At 42.6% G+C, this 20,150-nt stretch overlaps 1 protein-coding gene across 1 annotated transcript in view; it reads right to left on the reverse strand.

The window, feature by feature from the left end:
• LOC126177126 (uncharacterized) overlaps positions 1–20,150 on the reverse strand; it is a 225,063-nt gene that overhangs the window by 98,157 nt on the left and 106,756 nt on the right. Inside the window, exons 2-3 of the mRNA XM_049924395.1 lie at positions 10,933–11,118; positions 10,666–10,791 (exon numbers count right to left, since the gene is read on the reverse strand). Coding sequence (XP_049780352.1) covers positions 10,666–10,791; positions 10,933–11,118 — 312 coding nt within the window. The remainder of the gene's footprint in view (positions 1–10,665; positions 10,792–10,932; positions 11,119–20,150) is intronic.

Genomic DNA, 20,150 nt, shown 5'->3' on the forward strand with positions numbered 1-20,150 from the left:
TTCGTATCTATCTTGGCCACAATAATGCGTTCACTATGCTGTTTGTAGTAGCTTACCCGCACTCCTATTTTCCTATTCATTATTAAACCTACTCCTGCATTACCCCTATTTGACTTTGTGTTTATAACCCTGTAGTCACCTGACCAAAAGTCTTGTTCCTCCTGCCACCGAACTTCACTAATTCCCACTATATCTAAGTTTAACCTATCCATTTCCCTTTTTAAATTTTCTAACCTACCTGCCCGATTAAGGGATCTGACATTCCACGCTCCGATCCGTAGAATGCCAGTTTTCTTTCTCCTGATAACGACATCCTCTTGAGTAGTCCCCGCCCGGAGATCCGAATGGGGGACTATTTTACCTCCGGAATATTTTACCCAAGAGGACGCCGCCATCATTTAATCATACAGTAAAGTGCATGCCCTCGGGAAAAATTACGGCCGTAGTTTCCCCTTGCTTTCAGCCGTTCGCAGTACCAGCACAGCAAGGCCGTTTTGGTTATTGTTACAAGGCCAGATTAGTCAATCATCCATTGCCTTATATTAGTTGTAATATTGCAATTGCTTTGCTAATTTCTATAATGCTGCTTGCTTCGCAAATCTGCATTTTTTCATTGCTGTTTGCATTAATTGATTTGTGCTGCTGCATTGCCTCGTCCCTTAGTTTAGCATCTGAGCTCAGTACATTTAAGTTAGCTTAAGAGGGGTAGACTATATAAGAAACTGACTATGGAGAATAGGTAAAGAATGCATTGCGAAGTTATATGAAAAAAGATTTGGGCCGAAATGAGTATTGTACAATCAGAAATAATTATTTTGAAAGAAATATGACTAGAATACAGGAAGGAGGTATAGATAGGACTTTCTGGGAATAATGATGAATGAAGGGAGATCTCCAAGAAGCAAAGAAAGTTTTGTTTGCAAAATACTGCAATAAAACAAAACCTGTCCTTTCCTTGTGTTATCTCACTATGTGTTTATGTACCCTTGTTTATTTGTCTTTTTCCTGTCTTTATGTGTTTAGCTGATGAGAGCTATGTTGTAGAATTTTTCTGATAATATGTTATTTTATTTGTAAAGATGTTTAGACATTATTTATTCTGTTTTGTTTTAATGCTCATGTGTGAAGTTGATGTTTCAATAATTATTCTGATTTTTTTATGTATGTACTCATGTCATAATTCCTGTAACACTGGTGTATATGTTATTTCCATTCTTTTGTAAAGCCTGTATTACTACATATGTTATCTGTATTATTATGTATTTAATGATGTATTTTGTACCTTTGTAATTGTATTCTCATGTTATAAATTGTAATTGTCACCAGTTCATCATATTATTAACTTGTAAGTTACATTTCACTGTACACGTTTCTGTTGGTCATAGTATATGGACAATACGTGAGAAGAAGGGACTGTTAGTGTTTGCACGTGTGTTAATAATTCAGCAAGGGACTGGATAACAGCATTGCTGGTTCTAAGGACACTTCAAAAAAACTTTATGAGTGCACAAGTGGTGGTTATGGACTTGCTATATTATCCGCAAGACTCGTCAATGGTGATTGTGCACCTGCACAATCACAACAGATGGCTGCTGGCCATCTCTACAAGGACTACAGTGGGTCTGCATCTTTGATGGCCCACCAATACCATTATTTCTACAAGGACTGCAGTGGGTCTGCACCTCTGGTGGCCCACCTATACCACAATCTCTACCAGGACTACAGTGGGTCTACTCTGTGATGACCTACCTACCAATATTCTTCAAAACTTCGACTGACTCTGCTGTGGGTTTGTTCTGTTGTGGCCCATTACCTGTCTGCATGTCAAGAGTCAGCACTGTCTTTCCGTTGGAAGGACAACACTACTTCTTCAAGACTGCATGGAAATCCACTACTTATGTGTGCAATTTCTTTTACTAATGAGAATTTGTGAAAAAAAACTGTAATTACTATTATGATGACTGATCAGGACTGTCTTTATGGACTGTGAGAAAATTTTAGCTTTTGACCAACATTGTATCAATAAGTGTGTGCATTTGATTTCTTTGTTATTGTAATTACGATTATGAAAAATTTTAACAAATATGTATTGCCCAGTGCCCAAAACAATTTGTAAAATTTTTTGTGGGGAGCATGGGGGCTATGTAAGGAGGCTGTTTAGGTTCTTATATTGGTAACGCCGCCGCCACGTAGCGCTCTCTGTATGAAAATCACTGGCTGTGCTGTGTGCAGTCTGTGGCTAGTTTGCATTGTTGTCTGCCATTGTAGTGTTGGGCAGCTGGATGTGAACAGCGCATAGCGTTGCGCAGTTGGAGGTGAGCCGCCAGCAGTGGTGGATGTGGGGAGAGAAATGGCGGAGATTTGAAATTTGTAAGACTGGATGGCATATACATTATGATTATTAAGGTAAATACATTGTTTGTTCTCTATTAAAATCTTTCATTTGCTAACTATGCCTATCAGTAGTTAGTGACTTCAGTAGTTTGAATCTTTTATTTAGCGGGCAGTAGTGGCGCTCCCTGTATTGCAGTAGTTCGAGTAACGAAGATTTTTTGTGAGGTAAGTGATTTGTGAAAGCTACAGGTTAATGTTAGTCAGGGCCATTCCTTTGTAGGGATTTCTGAAAGCCAGATTGCGTTGCGCTAAAAAAATATTGTGTGTCAGTATAAATGTTCAAAGGGGACGTTTCAATAGGTGGCAGGCGAGGAGTAGACACAGAGACATGATGGCCACAGAAAAGCTACGAATGGATACGTAACAAGACCGATAACAACATTTGAACATTGGTAGAAGATAATAAAGTGCTCTTAGTAATCGCTATGTCCGAAGATCAAGGAATGAGAAAGACGAACACAGTATATTATACAAAACCTTAGTTAGTAGAAGTAATAGATCTACATTATAAAACACAGTGGACGTGGAACTCAAATTCTGGACTCCAGCTAAATGTGCACTGGTGTATGATGTGTCACAGCCAAGTAACATCTCTGAACAAAACGTTTGCAGCATTATGGGTAAGGCCCTCCAACCAGCTTTAAACGCGATAATTGATATAATTTGGCACGATTTGCCTCAGGGCGTCATCCAACAACTCTATCAATCAATGCCAAGCCGAATAAGTACTTGTATAAGCGCCAAATGTACACCAACGCGTTATTGATTTGCCCCATACTCAGCAGTCATATACAACTGCTCGCTCGATGAAAGATCCCCAGTATGTGTGCTGGCGTAAGCTGTCGCCAGCACAGCTGTTGGCACAGAGGTTGCAAGAAAATGGATAGTAGGCGCTGAATCAAGCGTGTGTATCAGGAGAGAGGCCAAAGACAAGCTCGCAAGCAACGCGCCGCCAACGCCCTCTCAAGCACAAGTATTTAGATCGCCGCCGTGGACGGGAGGGCCCAGTCACAGACAGTCAGCCCAGCGGCAGACAGAGTCAGTCGCAGGCACAGTCAGCACAGTCTCTAGCTCAGCATCTGTCAATAGACTTCCGACCAGATTCGAGAATATAGCGGGACTTGTTCTTCACCAGCAGTGAGACTAACATGGACTATTATGGAAGAGTTTGTACCACAACACATGGACTAGCTTAAAGATAAGCAGTTTTCTGTTCCGGTTAATAAAGAACCCTGTTAAACCCTGTTAATACATGTGTGCAGTTCGTGATCTAGAATGAGGATACTGGCCACCAAACAACATACTCTCCTTGCTTCCCATGGTACAAGACTGGACAGTGGCAACGAGATGACACAAAAGAAGGATTTTGGAACAACGTTTTGAATTACCTCCAAGGAAACGGTTTATTGACAAACATCCAACATGGATTCGAAAAATACCATTTTCTGAATCACAACTAGCTCTGTATTCACATGTAGTAATGAGTGGTATCGACAGATGATCATAAATTGATGCCATATTTCTAGATTTACAGAAAGTTGTCAACACCGTTCCTCACAAGAGACTTCTAATCAAATTGCCTGCATATGGAGTATTGCTTCGGCTGTGTGACTGGATTCGTGACTTCCTCTCAGAAATGACACAGTGCATAGTAAACGACGGAAAATGATCGAGTAAAACAGAAGTGATATCCGCCGTTCCCCAAGCAAGTGTTTTAAGCCCTCTGCTGTTCCTGATCTGCATAAACGAATCAGCGTAGAATCTGAGCAACCCTCTGAGACTGTTGGTAGATGATACTGTCATTTACCGTCTTGTACAGTTAACAGAAGATCAATACCAGTTGGAAAACGTTTTAGATACGATATGTGTGTGATATAAAAACTTGCAATGGACTCTACATAATGAAAAAATAATATCATCGAGGCAGTTACTGAAAGTAATTCGTTAAATTTCGCTACACCATAAATGATACGAATCTAAAGGCTGTCAATGGAAGTAAATACCGGGGAATTCCAATTACGAGCAACTTTAATTGGAACGATCACACAAATAATGTTGTGGGGGAAGGCAAACCAAAGACTGCATTCTATTGGTAGAACACTTAGAAGATGCGACAATAGACTAAATAGACTGCCTACTCTATGTTTGAAAGAGTTCAAAGACCGGCAGCTCGTATTGCACTCTATTGGCCATTAAAATTGCTACACCAACAAGAAATGCAGATGATAAACGGGTATTCATTGGACAAATATATTATACTAGAACTGACATGTGATTACATTTTCACGCAGTTTGGGTGCATAGATCCTGAGAAGTCAGTACCCAGAACAACCACCTTTGGACGTAATAACGGCCTTGATACGCCTGGGCATCGAGTCAAACAGAGCTTGGATGGCGTGTACACGTACAGATGCCCATGCAGCTTCAACACCATACCACATTTCATCAAGAGTAGTGACTGGCGTATTGTGACGAGCCAGTTGCTCGGCCACCATTGACCAGACGTTCTCAATTGGTGAGAGATCTGGAGAATGTGCTGGCCAGGGCAGCAGTCGAAAAATTTCTGTATCCAGAAAGGCCCGTACAGGACCTCCAACATGCGGTCGTGCATTATCCTGCTGAAATGTAGACTGAAGAATGTAGACAGACGAATGAAGAGTAGAGCCACAGGTCGTAGCACATCTGAAATGTAACGTCCACTGTTGCAAGTGCCGTCAATGCGAACAACAGGTGACCGAGACGTGTAACCAATGGCGCCCCATACCATGACGCCGGGTGATATGCCAATATGGCGATGACGAATACACGCTTCCAATGTGCGTTCATCGCGATGTCGCCAAACGCGGATGCGACCATCATGATGCTGTAAACAGAACGTGGATTCATCCGAAAAAATTACGTTTTGTCATTCATGCACCCAGGTTCGTCGTTGAGTACACCATCGCAGGCGCTCCTGTCTGTGATGCAGCGTCAAGGGTAACCGCAGCCATGGTCTCCGAGCTGATAGTCCATGCTGCTGCAAACATCGTCGAACTGTTCGTGCAGATGGTTGTTGTGTTGGAAACGTCCCCATCTGTTGACTCAGGGACCGAGACGTGGCTGCACGATCCGTTACAGCCATGCGGATGCCTGTCATCTCGACTGCTAGTGATACGAGGCCGTTGGGATCCAGGACGGCGTTCCGTATTACCCTCATGAACTCACCGAATCCATATTCTGCTAACAGTCATTGGATCTCGATGAACGCGAGCAGCAATGTCGAGATACGATAAACTGCCATCGCAATAGGCTACAATCCGACTACAATCCGACCTTTATCAAAGTCAGAAACGTGATGGTACGCATTTCTCCTCCTTACACGAGGCATCACAACAACGTTTCACCAGGCACCGCCGGTCAACTGCTGTCTGTGTATGAGAAATCGGTTGGAAACTTTCCTCATGTCTGCACGTTGAAGGCGTCGCCACCGGCGCCAACCTTGTGTGAATGCTCTGAAAAGCTAATTATTTGCATATCACAGTATCTTTTTGCTGTCACTTAAATTTCACGTCTGTAGCACGTCATCTTCGTGGTGTAGCAATTTAATTGTCAGTAGTGTATTATCTCGAAGTAGGGGAGAGATTAGCGAGTTGGGATGGCAATTATTAAAACACAGGTGTTTATCGTTGTGGCCAGCGACCTTGCCGCAGTGGTTCCCGTCAGATTACCCAAGTCAAGCGCATTCGGGCTTGGCTAGCACTTGAATGGATCACTCTCAGGGTCCGCCGAGTGCTGTTAGCGGGATGCACTCAGCCCTTCTGAGGTCAATTGAGGAGCTGCTTGATTGAAAAGTAGACATCCCCCCCCCCCTCCGTATCAGCATCCGGTGATGCGTAAGGGCTGAGGGTGACACGGCGGCCGGTCGGTACCATTGGGCCTTCAAGGCTTGTTCGGACGGTGTTTGTTTGTTTATCGTTGTGGCGAGATCTTTTCACGAAATTTGAGTCACTAACTTCCTCCTCCCAATGTGAAACATTTTATGGCCACCAAGCTACATCTTCATAAGAAATCAGAGCTTGTACAGAGAGATAGTATTTAGTATTCAATTTCAAAGGAGAAATGAGAACTTAGGATGCATATTCTCACAGGATGGAACATAGTGAAAGAACTGGAAGCGAGGTGTAGCAAAGCTAATGCAGTGAGCGCTCAGCTATCTGTTCACATGATCCAAAGTGTGCTATTTGATATGTGAAATTCCTTGCATTAATTATGTGAACTGTTACCAGATTTTTAAAATTCTTAACTTCACATTTTATGTACACATATGAAAAAAAGTTTTGCATCATCTCGATTCCGAGAGTTCCGAAACCTCTACAGAAAATTGGAATAGAAATCAACATAAAAATCATTTACGCACTTTTTATTGCACACGAAAACGACATATTGTATGTTTTACCATCATACAGCGAGACTTTCAGAGGTGGTTGTCCAGATTGCTGTACACAGCGGTACCTCTAATACCCAGTAGTGCATTGATGCATGCCTGTATTCATCGTGGCATACTATCCACAAGTTCACCAAGGCACTGTTGGTCCAGATTGTCCAGCTCCTCCACAGCGATTCGGCGTAGATCCCTCAGTGGTTGGTGGGTCACGTCATCCATAAACAGTCCTCTTCAATCTATCCCAGACATGTTCGGCAGGGTTCATGTCTGGAGAACATGCTGGCCACTCTAGTCGAGCGATGTCGTTATCCTCAAGGAAGTCATTCACAAGATGTGCACGATGGGGGCGCAATTTGTCGTCCATGAAGACGAATGCCTCTCCAATATGCTGCCGATATGGTTGCAGTATCGGTCAGAGGATGACATTCACGTATCGTACAGCCGTTACGGTGCCTTCCACGACCACCAGCGGCGTACGTCGGCCCCACATAATGCCACCACAAAACAGCAGGGTACCTCCACCTTGCAGAATTCGCTGGACAGTGTGTCTAAGGCGTTCAGCCTGACCGGGTTGCCTCCAAACATGTCTCCGACGATTTTCTGGTTGAAGGCATATGCGACACTCATCAGTGAAGAGAACGTGATGCCAATCCTGAGTGGTCCATTCGGCATGTTGTTGGGCCCATCTGTACTGCGCTGCATGGTGTCGTGTTTGCAAAGGTGGACCTCGCCATGGACGTTGGAAGTGAAGTTGCGCATCATGCAACGTTACTGCGCACAGTTTGAGCCGTAACACGACGTCCTATGGCTACGAGAAAAACATTATTCAACATGGTCAGTGTTCCTCCGAGCCACAATTCGTAGGTAGCGGTCATCCACTGCAGTAGTAGCCCTTGGGTGGCCTGAACGAGTCGTGTCATTAACAGTTCCTGTCTCTCTGTATCTTCTCCATGTCCGAACATTACTTTGATTCATTCTGAGACGCCTGGACACTTCGCTTGTTGAGAGCCCTTCCTGGTACAAAGTAACAATGCGGAGACGATCGTACCGCCGTATTGACCGTCTAGACCTGGTTGAACTATAGACAACACGAACCGTGTACCTCCTTCCTGGTGGAATGATCGGAACTGGAACTGGATCTGATCGGCTGTCTGACCCCCGCCGTCTAATAGGCGCTGCTCATGCATGGTTTTTTACATCTTTGGGTTATTTTAGTGACATCTTTGAACAGTCAAAGGGCCTGTGTCTGTGATACAATATCCACAGTCAACATCTACCTTCAGGAGTTCTGGGACTTGGGGTGATGCAAAACTTCATTTGATATGTGTATGTCTTTCAACTGACATAATGTTCTGATGCCCAACTTCTTATTCTACAACTGAGCCTTCCGCTTCATTATCTTCAACAGCCGTCGCAAAATTTAATCACTGCTTGGTGCTTCTCAAAGTTCCTTTTCAACAGGTAATATCTCATTATCATGTGAATTATTGCCTATCATTTTCAATGTTAGCAAGAAAACTAATCACTCTAAGAATTCATTTGTATCAGTCCAGTGAACAAAATTAGTAAATGCCAGCAGTTTGTTGGAGACGATCCTCAAATTGTGAATGTCATATTGTAATCATCATCTTCTTCTGCATTACCATCATCATCATCATCGTCATATATTAATCTTTCGATTCGCGCGCTATACATTATTGGACCCTTTGTCAAATGAGTGGTATTTTAAAAAAGTTTTAAGACAAAGCCCTACAGCAGAGAGCTACTACTTTTAAATTATGTGTTTTACATGTTGATTAAGTGAATGGCATGCACATGTACTGGACAGTCAACGATTCCCACATTTGATATAAACAATATGTGATTCCAGCACAATACCTTCTGAAGAAAACAGTTTTAAAACCGTCAAAACCATGCTCAAGGTTGAACAAATATGTGTTTTGTAACTGACTGGCTGTTATTCCCAATCCATTGAAGCTCTTGCATGCACAGTTGCTGAAGTCCAGCCATGTTTAAAATATTACATAAAATTCGTTTTTTCTTGGCAAATCGAAATGTAAAAGTATGTATAGTATAAATATTATTACCAGCAGAGTCAGTTTTCATTTTTCGACAGAACTGCTATAGTATAACGAAATTTCTTCCACATTTAGTAGCAGCCTTCCTTAGTGGAGAATTCATGAAGAGTTCTTTTGCCACTTGGCTATATGTTTTTTTTTTTTTCGTTTTGTGCCCCTGCTTGTCTTCTTTTCTTAATTTCCAATGTTGCTTTCATAAATAAAATACAAAATAAACTGCAAATCACTCTGGACAAGTTGTTAATCCATAACAACCTATGACAAAATGTAACGAAGTGCCCATGCATCTCCTTTTTATATTCAGTAACAGATAAGCATGAAAGCAAGTCTAACAAATTAGGCCCTTACGTTGCTACTGTTACAGTGTAACTGTAACGATCTGCATAATGTTACAGTAAAATTACAGTAAACTGCCCGTTTGAGTGTGAGATTGAAACAAATTGACTACATTACAGCAAAATTGTAGCAAACTGCCCTACTACGTTACAGCCAAATTGTAGCAAACTGATTCCCGGCGGGGTCAAGGATTTTCTCTGCCTCGTGATGGCTGGGTGTTGTGTGATGTCCTTAGGTTAGTTAGGTTTAAGTAGTTCTAAGTTCTAGGGGACTGATGACCACAGATGTTAAGTCCCATAGTGCTCAGAGCCATTTGAACCATTTTTTTTGTAGCAAACTGCCCTACACTATGTAATCAGAATTATCTGGACATCTATTAGTGGACTTTAAAATGGGACGTGCCCACCCTTCTCCTTAATGCCCGCTTGAATTCTGCTGAAAATGCTTTCAGTGAGGTGTCTCAACGTCTGTAGAGGAATGGTAACTCAGTCTGCCTCAGCAGTGGAAATAACAGAAGTTAGTGATTTTGGACGCTAGGAGCTGGACCAAAGTCAATGTTCTAGCCCATAGCAAAGGTGTTCCAGCGAGTTCAGATTATGAGTCTGTGTCGACCATTCCATTTCAGGAATGTTACTGTCCATAAGGCATTGCCTGATAGGTGCTGCTTTTTGTCAGGGTGCACTATCATGCTGATATAATCATCACCTCCAAACTATCCCTCTCGTGTACACACTACGCAACGCTGTTAAATTTGTTCATACCCTTCCATGGTTAGTGTTTTCTTAAGCTCAATAGGGGTACGAGGTCCTAAACTGCGTGCGAGATTTTCGTATCCTCTCATTCACTACGCACAAGCTGTTAGTATTACATGAAAAATGAGCAGTGGAGTTTTGCAGGAAAATTAATGTAGCTAAATTTTGTACAAGGATACGTTTTCGCTGGAGGCCACGATTTTCAAGTTATTCGAGAAAAACGCGTTTGAACACGGCCGCTGTGGCGGACCGGTTCTAGGCGCTTCAGTCCGGAACCGCGCTGCTGCTACGGTCGCAGGTTCCAATTCTGCCTCGGGCATGGATGTGTGTGATGTCCTTAGCTTAGTTAAGTTTAAGTAGTTCTAAGTCTAGGGGACTGATGACCTCAGATGTTAAGTCCCATAGTGCTTAGAGCCATATGAACCATTCTGAAGGAATATCAACACTTGAGACAAACGTTACCAACAACGTGAACAGCAAGTAATGGATAACGAACATTAGGAAGCGAGGTCATAGATATTCAGATTTCAGTTCAGTAACCTCCTAATTTTTATCTCCTATTATTTATCAAGGGAGTGAATAATCAATTTGTAGAGTTCGCTAAACACTATTCTTATTTTGATTACTTCAGTGTTGTGCCAATAAGAGATCAGGTTGGACACACCGTGATGTGAGCACTCACCACTGACAGTTACGTTGACGCCTTGAATCTCAACCTTTTTCGTGTCATTCTCCTGGAAGGTTGCTTGTAGCTTCCAAAGCCCCGCATTGTTGGCAGTCATGTTCAGCATAATAGCAGCACAGCTGCCTGCAAAGTGTCAAGAACATATTACCGTGTTTGCCTGCCATGTAAAAGTTGCAGCTAGTTCTGTATCATTAATTTATCAGTCTCTTAACTGGCTATTGTAACTATGCCGTGCACTATCCTCTACATTCTGCTCCCTCGTACCATTTTCGTAGCCCGTGCCGAAGTAGAGCGGCCACGTGGTCCTGTTGCCGGTGAGCACCGCCTTCCCAATGCCCGGCGCTTCGACGGCACACTCCGTCAGGTTGGGGAACACGTCCACATAGCGCAGGTACAACCCTCCGCCACTCGCCACGACCGTCGACCCGGACGGGACCAAGTCGTAGGCTCCTGCAGGCACACAACACAACAATACAACCTCATTCCAACTGCTCCGTGAGATTTTTTTACTATTTAGTGCATGGCACAAACGATGTGCTAATACGCATCAAGACATGGAAGCGGAGCTCAGCATCTGTAGCATCGTTGACGGAACGATTGTCTACATCTACATCTACATGACTACTCTGCAGTTCACCTTTAAGTGCTTGGCAGAGGGTTCATCGAACCACAATCACACTATCACTCTACCATTCCACTCCCGAACAGCGCGCGGGATAAACGAACACCTAAAACTTTCTGTTCGAGCTCTGATTTCTCTTATTTTATTTTGATGATCATTCCTACCTATGTAGGTTGGGCTCAACGAAATATTTTCGCATTCGGAAGTGAAAGTTGGTGACTGAAATTTCGTAAATAGATCTCGCCGCGACGAAAAACGTATTTGCTTTAATGACTTCCATCCCAACTCGCGTATCATATCTGCCACACTCTCTCCCCTATTACGTAGTAATACAAAACGAGCTGCCCTCTTTTTGCACCCTTTCGATGTCCTCCGTCAATCCCACCTGGTAAGGGATCCCACACCGCGCAGCAATATTCTAACAGAGGACGAACGAGTGTAGTGTAAGCTGTCTCTTTAGTGGACTTGTTGCATCTTCTAAGTGTCCTGCCAATGAAACGCAACCTTTGGCTCGCCTTCCCCACAATATTATCTATGTGGTCTTTCCAGCTGAAATTGTTCGTAATTTTAACACCCAAGTACTTAGTTGAATTGACAGCCTTGAGAATTGTACTATTTATCGAGTAATCGAATTACAACGGATTTCTTTTGGACCTCATGTGGATCACCTCACACTTTTCGTTATTTAGCGTCAACTGCCACCTCCCACACCATACAGCAATCTTCTAAATCGCTTTGCAACTGATACTGGTCTTCGGATGACCTTACTAGACGGTAAATTACAGCATCATCTGCGAACAACCTAAGAGAAATGCTCAGATTGTCACCCAGGTCAGGAACAGCAGAGGTCCCAGGACGCTTCCCTGGGGAACACCTGATATCACTTCAGTTTTACTCGATGATTTACCGTCTATTACTACGAACTGCGACCTTCCTGACAGGAAATCACGAATCCAGTCGCACAACTGAGACGATACCCCATAGGCCCGCAGCTTGATTGGAAGTCGCTTGTGAGGAACGGTGTCAAAAGCTTTCCGGAAATCTAGAAATACGGAATCAACTTGAGATCCCCTGTCGATAGCGGCCATTACTTCGTGCGAATAAAGAGCTAGCTGCGTTGCACAAGAACGATGTTTTCTGAAACCATACTGATTACGTATAAATGGATCGTTCCCTTCTTGGTGCTTCATAATGTTTGAATACAGTATATGCTCCAAAACCCTACTGCAAAACCGAGCGGGGTGGCGCAGTGGTTAGACACTGGACTCGCATTCGGGAGGACGACGGTTCAATCCCGCGTCCGGCCATCCTGATTTAGGTTTTCCGTGATTTCCCTAAATCGCTCCAGGCAAATGCCGGGATGGTTCCTCTGAAAGGGCACGGCCGACTTCCTTCCCAATCCTTCCCTAATCCGATGAGACCGATGACCACGCTGTCTGGTCTCCTTCCCCAAAACCAACCAACCAACCTACTGCAAACCGACGTTAATGATATAGATCTGTAGTTCGATGGATTACTCCTACTACCCTTCTTAAACACTGGTGCGACTTGCGCAATTTTCCAATCTGTAGGTACAGATCTATCGGTGAGCGAGCGGTTGTATATGATTGCTAAGTAGGGAGCTGTTGTATCAGTTTAATCTGAAAGGAACCTAATCGGTATACAATCTGGACCTGAAGACTTGCCCGTATCAAGCGATCTGAGTTGCTTCGCAACCCCTAAGGGATCTACTTGTAAGAAACTCATGCTAGCAGCTGTTCGTGTTTCAAATTCTGGAATATTCCATTCGTCTTCCCTGGTGAAGGAATTTCGGAAAACTGCGTTCAATAGCTCCGCTTTAGCGGCACAGTCGTCGGTAACAGTACCATCGGCACTGCGCAGCGGAGGTATTGACTGTGTCTTGCCTCTTGTGTACTTTACATACGACCAGAATTTCTTCGGATTTTCTACCAAATTTCGAGTTTGTGGTCGGTTGGTACAGAGGCGAGCCGATGCTTCGGATCAGGGTTCTGCGGCGCTGCAGACTCCCCGACTTGCGCCATCGGGTGGTGGGTTTCCGGGTTCTCCTTAATAGGTCAGGGGTCCAGTACACACAGGAAACGGCTACACGTGTAAGTGGTGGCTGTGTGATGTGGACTGGGCGGTTGTTTTTTGGGTTAGTGGGTCTCGGGAAACTACAGGAAGGGTGTCAGTCTAAAAGGGTGCAGGGCAAACACAAGAAGATAGACATAGTAACAGTCGGTATTGTAGTTGTAAATTGTCGTAGCTGTGTTGGAATAGAAGCAGAGCTTCAAGTGCTAAAAGAAAGCACTGAAGCTCACATAGTTACAGAAACAGAAAACTGGCTAAAGTCGGAAGTAAGTTCAACGAAAAATTTTACAAAGGACCTAACCGTGTTCAGAAATGGTAGATTAAATAAAACTGGTGGTGGAGTGTTTATTGGTGTCAGAAATAGCTTACCTTGTAGTGACAGTGAAGTAGATAGTTCCTGTGAGTTAGTATGGGTAGTGACTATACTTGAGAACAGGAATAAATTCGTAATTGTTTCTTTTTACTGACCCCCTGACTCAGATGATACAGTTCAAAGAAAACTTGAGCCTTATATCAAATAAGTACCCCATTCATACAATCACACTTGGTGATGACTTCAATCTATACTTGATGTGTTTACAAAAATACATGTTTAAAGGATAAAACGTCCGAAATTGTGCAGAATGCTGTGGGGCGACGGGTGGTATAATTGTTAATGTTCCTATTATTTATTTAATGCTGTCGTTTTGCGTTCTCAACACTGGCTCTCTAACTACAATATTGACAACCAGAAAGTGATTAGCAATACGTGAAGCCTGTAATTAGAATTCCTAGTGCCCACTTCATCTGAGAAATACATTTATAGCTACAGCTTATAGCTCCGAGGAATTAGGAGATTGTCTGGGATTCATAATCAAAAACCATTCTCTCTAAAATGTTCACTATATTCTGAAAGTCACAGACCAAAAAGAATCCACACAATCGAACTACCAGAGCAGTTCAGAGTCTAATGCGCTGATGTTTAAGTGAATGCTCGCCATAATTTGATGATAATGTTCATCAAACGCCGCTCTAATAATGGTAGAATGTGTGTCCTGCGGCGGCACGTGAAAATACGACATACGCAAACTAAATATAGATCATTAACGTCATCCCAAAATTAACACTTCAATCGAAAACGATTTCATGGTTACGCGTATCCCGAGTAACTTATTACTGCATCCGAGGCTGTTTATATCAACGATACCGACTCGACGCGACTCCCGGCACAGGTGGTGCACTAATCAGCGTCTGGAGAGAACTGGGGCCTTCCTCTTTCTCGCGCAGCGTTCTTACATATAAAGCCGCAATGCGGACGGCTAAGGGAACGCCTGATCAAATCTGCTCTCCTGACTAGCCGCTGGGCTAGTAATGCACCACCTTAAGTTATCGAATAAATCATTGCTTCCTTTGCTGATGGCCAATGAAGCTTTCAATTTAATTGTGCAATCAGCACACAAGTAAGTAATCATAATAAAAGTCTGACGTGGCTAAGTCAAATATTTTGGGCGAGAGAATTAATTTAATTACACTACACACAGTAGACGAGCTCTGAACTTGCTCTTTGGAGATACGCTATAGCTATAGTTTTATAGTTATTCTGTTGAAACTTCTCACATTCTTATGATTACAGAGGATCTCCCTTCTACTTAAATTTAAACATCGTAGCTTTATTTATTCGCCTACTTAATCTAGCTTGCTTCCTTAATTTCTAAGACAAAAACCAGAAAACCATGAATTTCAACTACAATTTTAATTTGTGAGATCCAGAATACTGTTTCTACTAAACTATTATGCAAAAGGAATCTAAATATAAATTTTTAAGTTTCTAGCTCTTTTCTGTTGCGCCAATGATTTTTACATAAAAACGTCCAAATTTCGAAAATGGTTAAAGTTATTGAACTGATGTCCAACACATATTGATTTTGTATTACTCCTGACATGCTAGAAACGTTTCAGGTTATTTACTTCATTTTAAAGTATTGTGCAATATTTATGACGTCAGAGCTAGTTACAGCGGACTGGCTGGCACACAATGGAAAGACTGATGTGAATTTTATAAGGCGTGAGTAGGCTGCTTCCCTACAATGCTTTTTCAGAAAAAAAAATGTTTTGTACAATTAGTTCAAGAGCCATAGTTATGCATGCATTTATAGTTTCCTATTTGTCCTCGGGCTATTTCTGCTTTGCAACTTTTCGCTTTAGGTTCACAAGTAGTCTTATCTGTGATGTGGCCACTATACGATCTGCCATCCCGTCACTCGCAAGCTCACAATTTGACCCCTTTCAAACTTGCTCAGTCGGCTTAGGAAGCACGAGTCGGTCTTCGGGGCACAGTTGCCTGCTTGCTTCACACGTTTGCACGACACTTCATCTTCTGGCTGTGAGCATTTCCTATTAAAGGGTAGACACAGATGGCGCTCTGGGAGCTATGACACTACGATATCTGTTGTCGGACGACGCTGAAACAATTATCAGTACATCTACAACCCTCAGGTGGCATACACAGTCATCGGATCGGAATCTACGGTCGTCTTTCCAGGTACACTAATTCTCTTTCCGGCGGTGTGGAGCGCAAGTTCTACATTCATCCGTCGACTACAATTTAAGTGACCGCACCGCTCCGCTCGGCCAGTTACAGTCATCAAAGAGTCATCAGCAAGAATCATCACGTTACTGCAATCGTCACTGCGTACCGCAATGTTTGTCATGAACTAAAGACTGTCATCGTTCACTGAGTTAAGTCAGAGCAGTATTCACAACTTTTACATCACTGCCACACCGACACACCAAACTAAAGACATTATTAAAGGATAAAACGTCCGGAATCATGCTGAATGCTTTCTCAGGAAACTGTTTTGAACAATCAGTTCAAGAACCATAGTTATACATGCATTTACAGTTTTGTATTTGTCCTCGGGCCATTTTTGCTTTGCCACTTTTCGCTTTCTGTCAGTTACATTTCTTGTTGTTGTTGTTGTTGTGGTCTTCAGTCATGAGACTGGTTTGATGCAGCTCTCCATGCTAATTTATCCTGCGCAAGCTCCTTCATCTCCCAGTACCTACTGCGACCTACATCCTTCTGAATCTGTTTAGTGTATTCGTCTCTTGGTCTCCCTCTACGATTTTTACCCTCCACGCTGCCCTCCAATGCTAAATTTGTGATCCCTTGATGCCTCAGGACATGTCCTACCAACCGATCCCTTCTTCTAGTCAAGTTGTGCCACAAACTTCTCTTCTCCCCAATCCTGTTCAACACCTCCTCATTAGTTACGTGATCTACCCACCTAATCTTCAGCATTCTTCTGTAGCACTACAATTCGAAAGCTTCTATTCTCTTCCTGTCCAAACTATTTATTGTCCATGTTTCACTTCCATAGATGGCTACACTCCATACAAATACTTTCAAAAACGACTTCCTGACACTTAAATCTATACTCGATGTTAACAAATTTCTCTTCTTCAAAAACGCTTTCCTTGCCATTGCCAGCCTGCAGTTTATATCCTCTCTACTTCGACCATCATCAGTTATTTTGCTCCCCAAATAGCAAAACTCCTTTACTACTTTAAGCGTCTCATTTCCTAATGTAATTCCCGCACCATCACCCGACTTAATTCGACTACATTCCATTATCCTCGTTTTTCTTTTGTTGATGTTCATCTTATATCCTCCTTTCAAGACACTGTCCATTCCGTTCAACTGTTCTTCCAAGTCCTTTGCTGTCTCTGACAGAATTACAATGTCATAGGCGAACCTCAAAGTTTTTATTTCTTCTCCCTGGATTTTAATACCTACTCCGAATTTTTCTTTTGTTTCCTTTACTGCTTGCTCAATATACAGATTGAATAACATAGGAGAGAGGCTACAACCCTGTCTCACTCCCTTCCCAACCACTGCTTCCCTTTCATACCCCTCGACTCTTATAACTGGCATCTGGTTTCTGTACAAATTGTAAATAGCCTTTCGCTCCCTGTATTTTACTCCTGCCACCTTTAGAATTTGAAACAAAGTATTCAACATTGTCAAAAGCTTTCTCTAAGTCTACAAATGCTAGAAACGTAGGTTTGACTTTCCTTAATCTTTCTTCTAAGATAAGTCGTAAGGTCAGTATGGCCTCACGTGTTCCAACATTTCTACGGAATCCAAACTGATCTTCCCCGAGGTCGGCTTCTACCAGTTTTTCCATTCGTCTGTAAATAATTCGCGTTAGTATTTTGCAGCTGTGGATTATTAAACTGATAGTTCGGTAATATTCACATCCGTCAACACCTGCTTTCTTTGCGATTGGAATTATTATATTCTTCTTGACGTCTGAGGGAATTTCGCCTGCCTCATACATCTTGCTCACCAGATGGTAGAGTTTTGTCAGGACTGGCTCTCCCAAGGCTGTCAGTAGTTCTAATGGAATATTGTCTACTCCCGGGGCCTTGTTTCGACTCAGGTCTTTCAGTGCTCTGTCAAACTCTTCACGCAGTTTCGTATCTCCCAATTCATCTTCATCTACATCCTCTTCCATTTCCATAATATTGTCCTGAAGTACATCGCCCTTGTATAGACCCTCTATATACTCCTTCCACCTTTCCTCATCCCCTCTTTGCTTAGAACTGGGTTTCCATCTGAGCTCTTGATATTCATACAAGTGGCTCTCTCTTCTCCAAAGGTCTCTTTAATTTTCCTGTAGGCTGTATCTACCTTACCCCTAGTGAGATAAGCCTCTACATCCTTACATTGGTCCTCTAGCCATGCCTGCTTAGTCATTTTGCACTTCCTGTCGATCTCATTTTTGAGACGTTTGTATTCCTTTTTTCCTGCTTCATTTACTTTATTTTCATATTTTCTCCTTTCATCAATTAAATTCAATATATCTTCTGTTACCCAAGGATTTCTACTAGCCCTCGTCTTTTTACCTACTTGATCCTCTGCTGCCTCCACTACTTCATCCCTCAGAGCTACCCATTCTTCTTCTACTGTATTTCTTTCCCCCATTCCTGTTAATTGTTCCCTTATGCTGTCCCTGAAACTCTGTACAACCTCTGGTTTAGCCAGTTTATCCAGGTCCCATCTCCTTAAATTCCCACCTTTTTGCAATTTCTTCAGTTTTAATATCCAGTTCATATCCAATAGATTGTGGTCAGAGTCCATATCTGCTCCTGGAAATGTCCTACAATTTAGAACCTGGTTCCTAAATCTCTGTCTTACCATTATATAATATATCTGATACATTTTAGTGTCTGCACGATTCTTCCATGTATACAACCTTCTTTCATGATTCTTGAACCAAGTGTTAGCTATGATTCTACATCTACATCTACATTTATACTCCGCAAGCCACCCAACGGTGTGTGGCGGAGGGCACTTTACGTGCCACTGTCATTACCTCCCTTTTCTGTTCCAGTCGTGTATGATTCGCGGGAAGAACGACTGCCGGAAAGCCTCCGTGCACGCTCGAATCTCTCTAATTTTACATTCGTTAATACCGCCTCAATAACAAATTACCTTCTTAATTATTCAACCTGATCTGATTAGGACCATGGGAGCCTGTCTTGCGTTGGGCCACGGTTTAACACATACGATACCTATTTTACATCATAGTTACGTAAGAAATACCAATTTTAATATGACAAATAGTATTAAAATGATCTGAGTGTCAGAACGGGCAGTGTGAGTAAAAAATGCTATGAACTAGTAGAGTTAATACTGGCAGTACTTGTACCCCAGCACCTGCTGCCACTAATAATAATAATAATAATAATAATCCCCGTGGAGGCCCGGGAGAAGAATAGGCCTCCGGTATGTTCTGCCAGTCGTAAAAGGCGACGAAAAGAACAAACCACTAATAGGGCTAACCCCCCTTTTAGTGTGATTACTTGGTTCAGGACAGAACTAAAGAAGCCTCGGACAAGAGCCGTCATGGTCGGGGACGACGCTTGAACCCTATGCCCGCCCACAATGGTAACGACACTGCTAGCCAACTGGAAAAGGATTTAAATCCGAATAGAGGTGTTTTGCAGGATATGCTTCCTGCAACCACCCTAGAAGGAAAACAAAGACAGAGGATGAGATGGTCAGATGAAGTTAATCGACACCTCATGTTCTGTTATTACCAAGCAACAAACCTAGGAACCAACACAACTGGATACAGATCACAAGTATACACAACATTTATTACCAGATACCCGGAATTAAAATTTTTAACAGAACAACGACTAGCTGATCAGATCCGTGTAATAATCAAAAATAACAGGATACCCCAGTCAGAATTAGAAAACATCAAACAACAAGTACAACAAATACTGGAACAAAATAATGTGCAATCAGAAGAGGAAGAAAACACAGTAATGGACTCAAACATCCAGAGCAAACAAACAAAGACCAACACGCATCAATTAAACAATCAGAGGAAAACGAAATCTTAAGACAGCCACCAGAACAAGCACAAATAGAACACGAAGAGAGACACGTGTTAGATATAGAAGAGAAATTTCAGCTGACATATATAGAATACAAAGACACAAGTTATGCTCTGTGCAAAATTCTACCAGACGGCTTCCCCTTTCATATCTTAGCCCCAAGCCATATTCACCTACTACGTTTCTTTCTCTCCCTTTTCCTACTGTCGAATTCCAGTCACCCATGACTATTAAATTTTCGGCTCCCTTCACTACCTGGATAATTTCTTTTATTTCATCATACATTTCTTCAATTTCTTCGTCATCTGCAGAGCTAGTTGGCATGTAAACTTGTACTACTGTAGTAGGCATGGGCTTCGTGTCTATCGTGGCCACTATA

This window comes from Schistocerca cancellata, chromosome 3 (assembly GCF_023864275.1).
Source record: "Schistocerca cancellata isolate TAMUIC-IGC-003103 chromosome 3, iqSchCanc2.1, whole genome shotgun sequence".
NCBI lineage: Eukaryota > Metazoa > Arthropoda > Insecta > Orthoptera > Acrididae > Schistocerca > Schistocerca cancellata.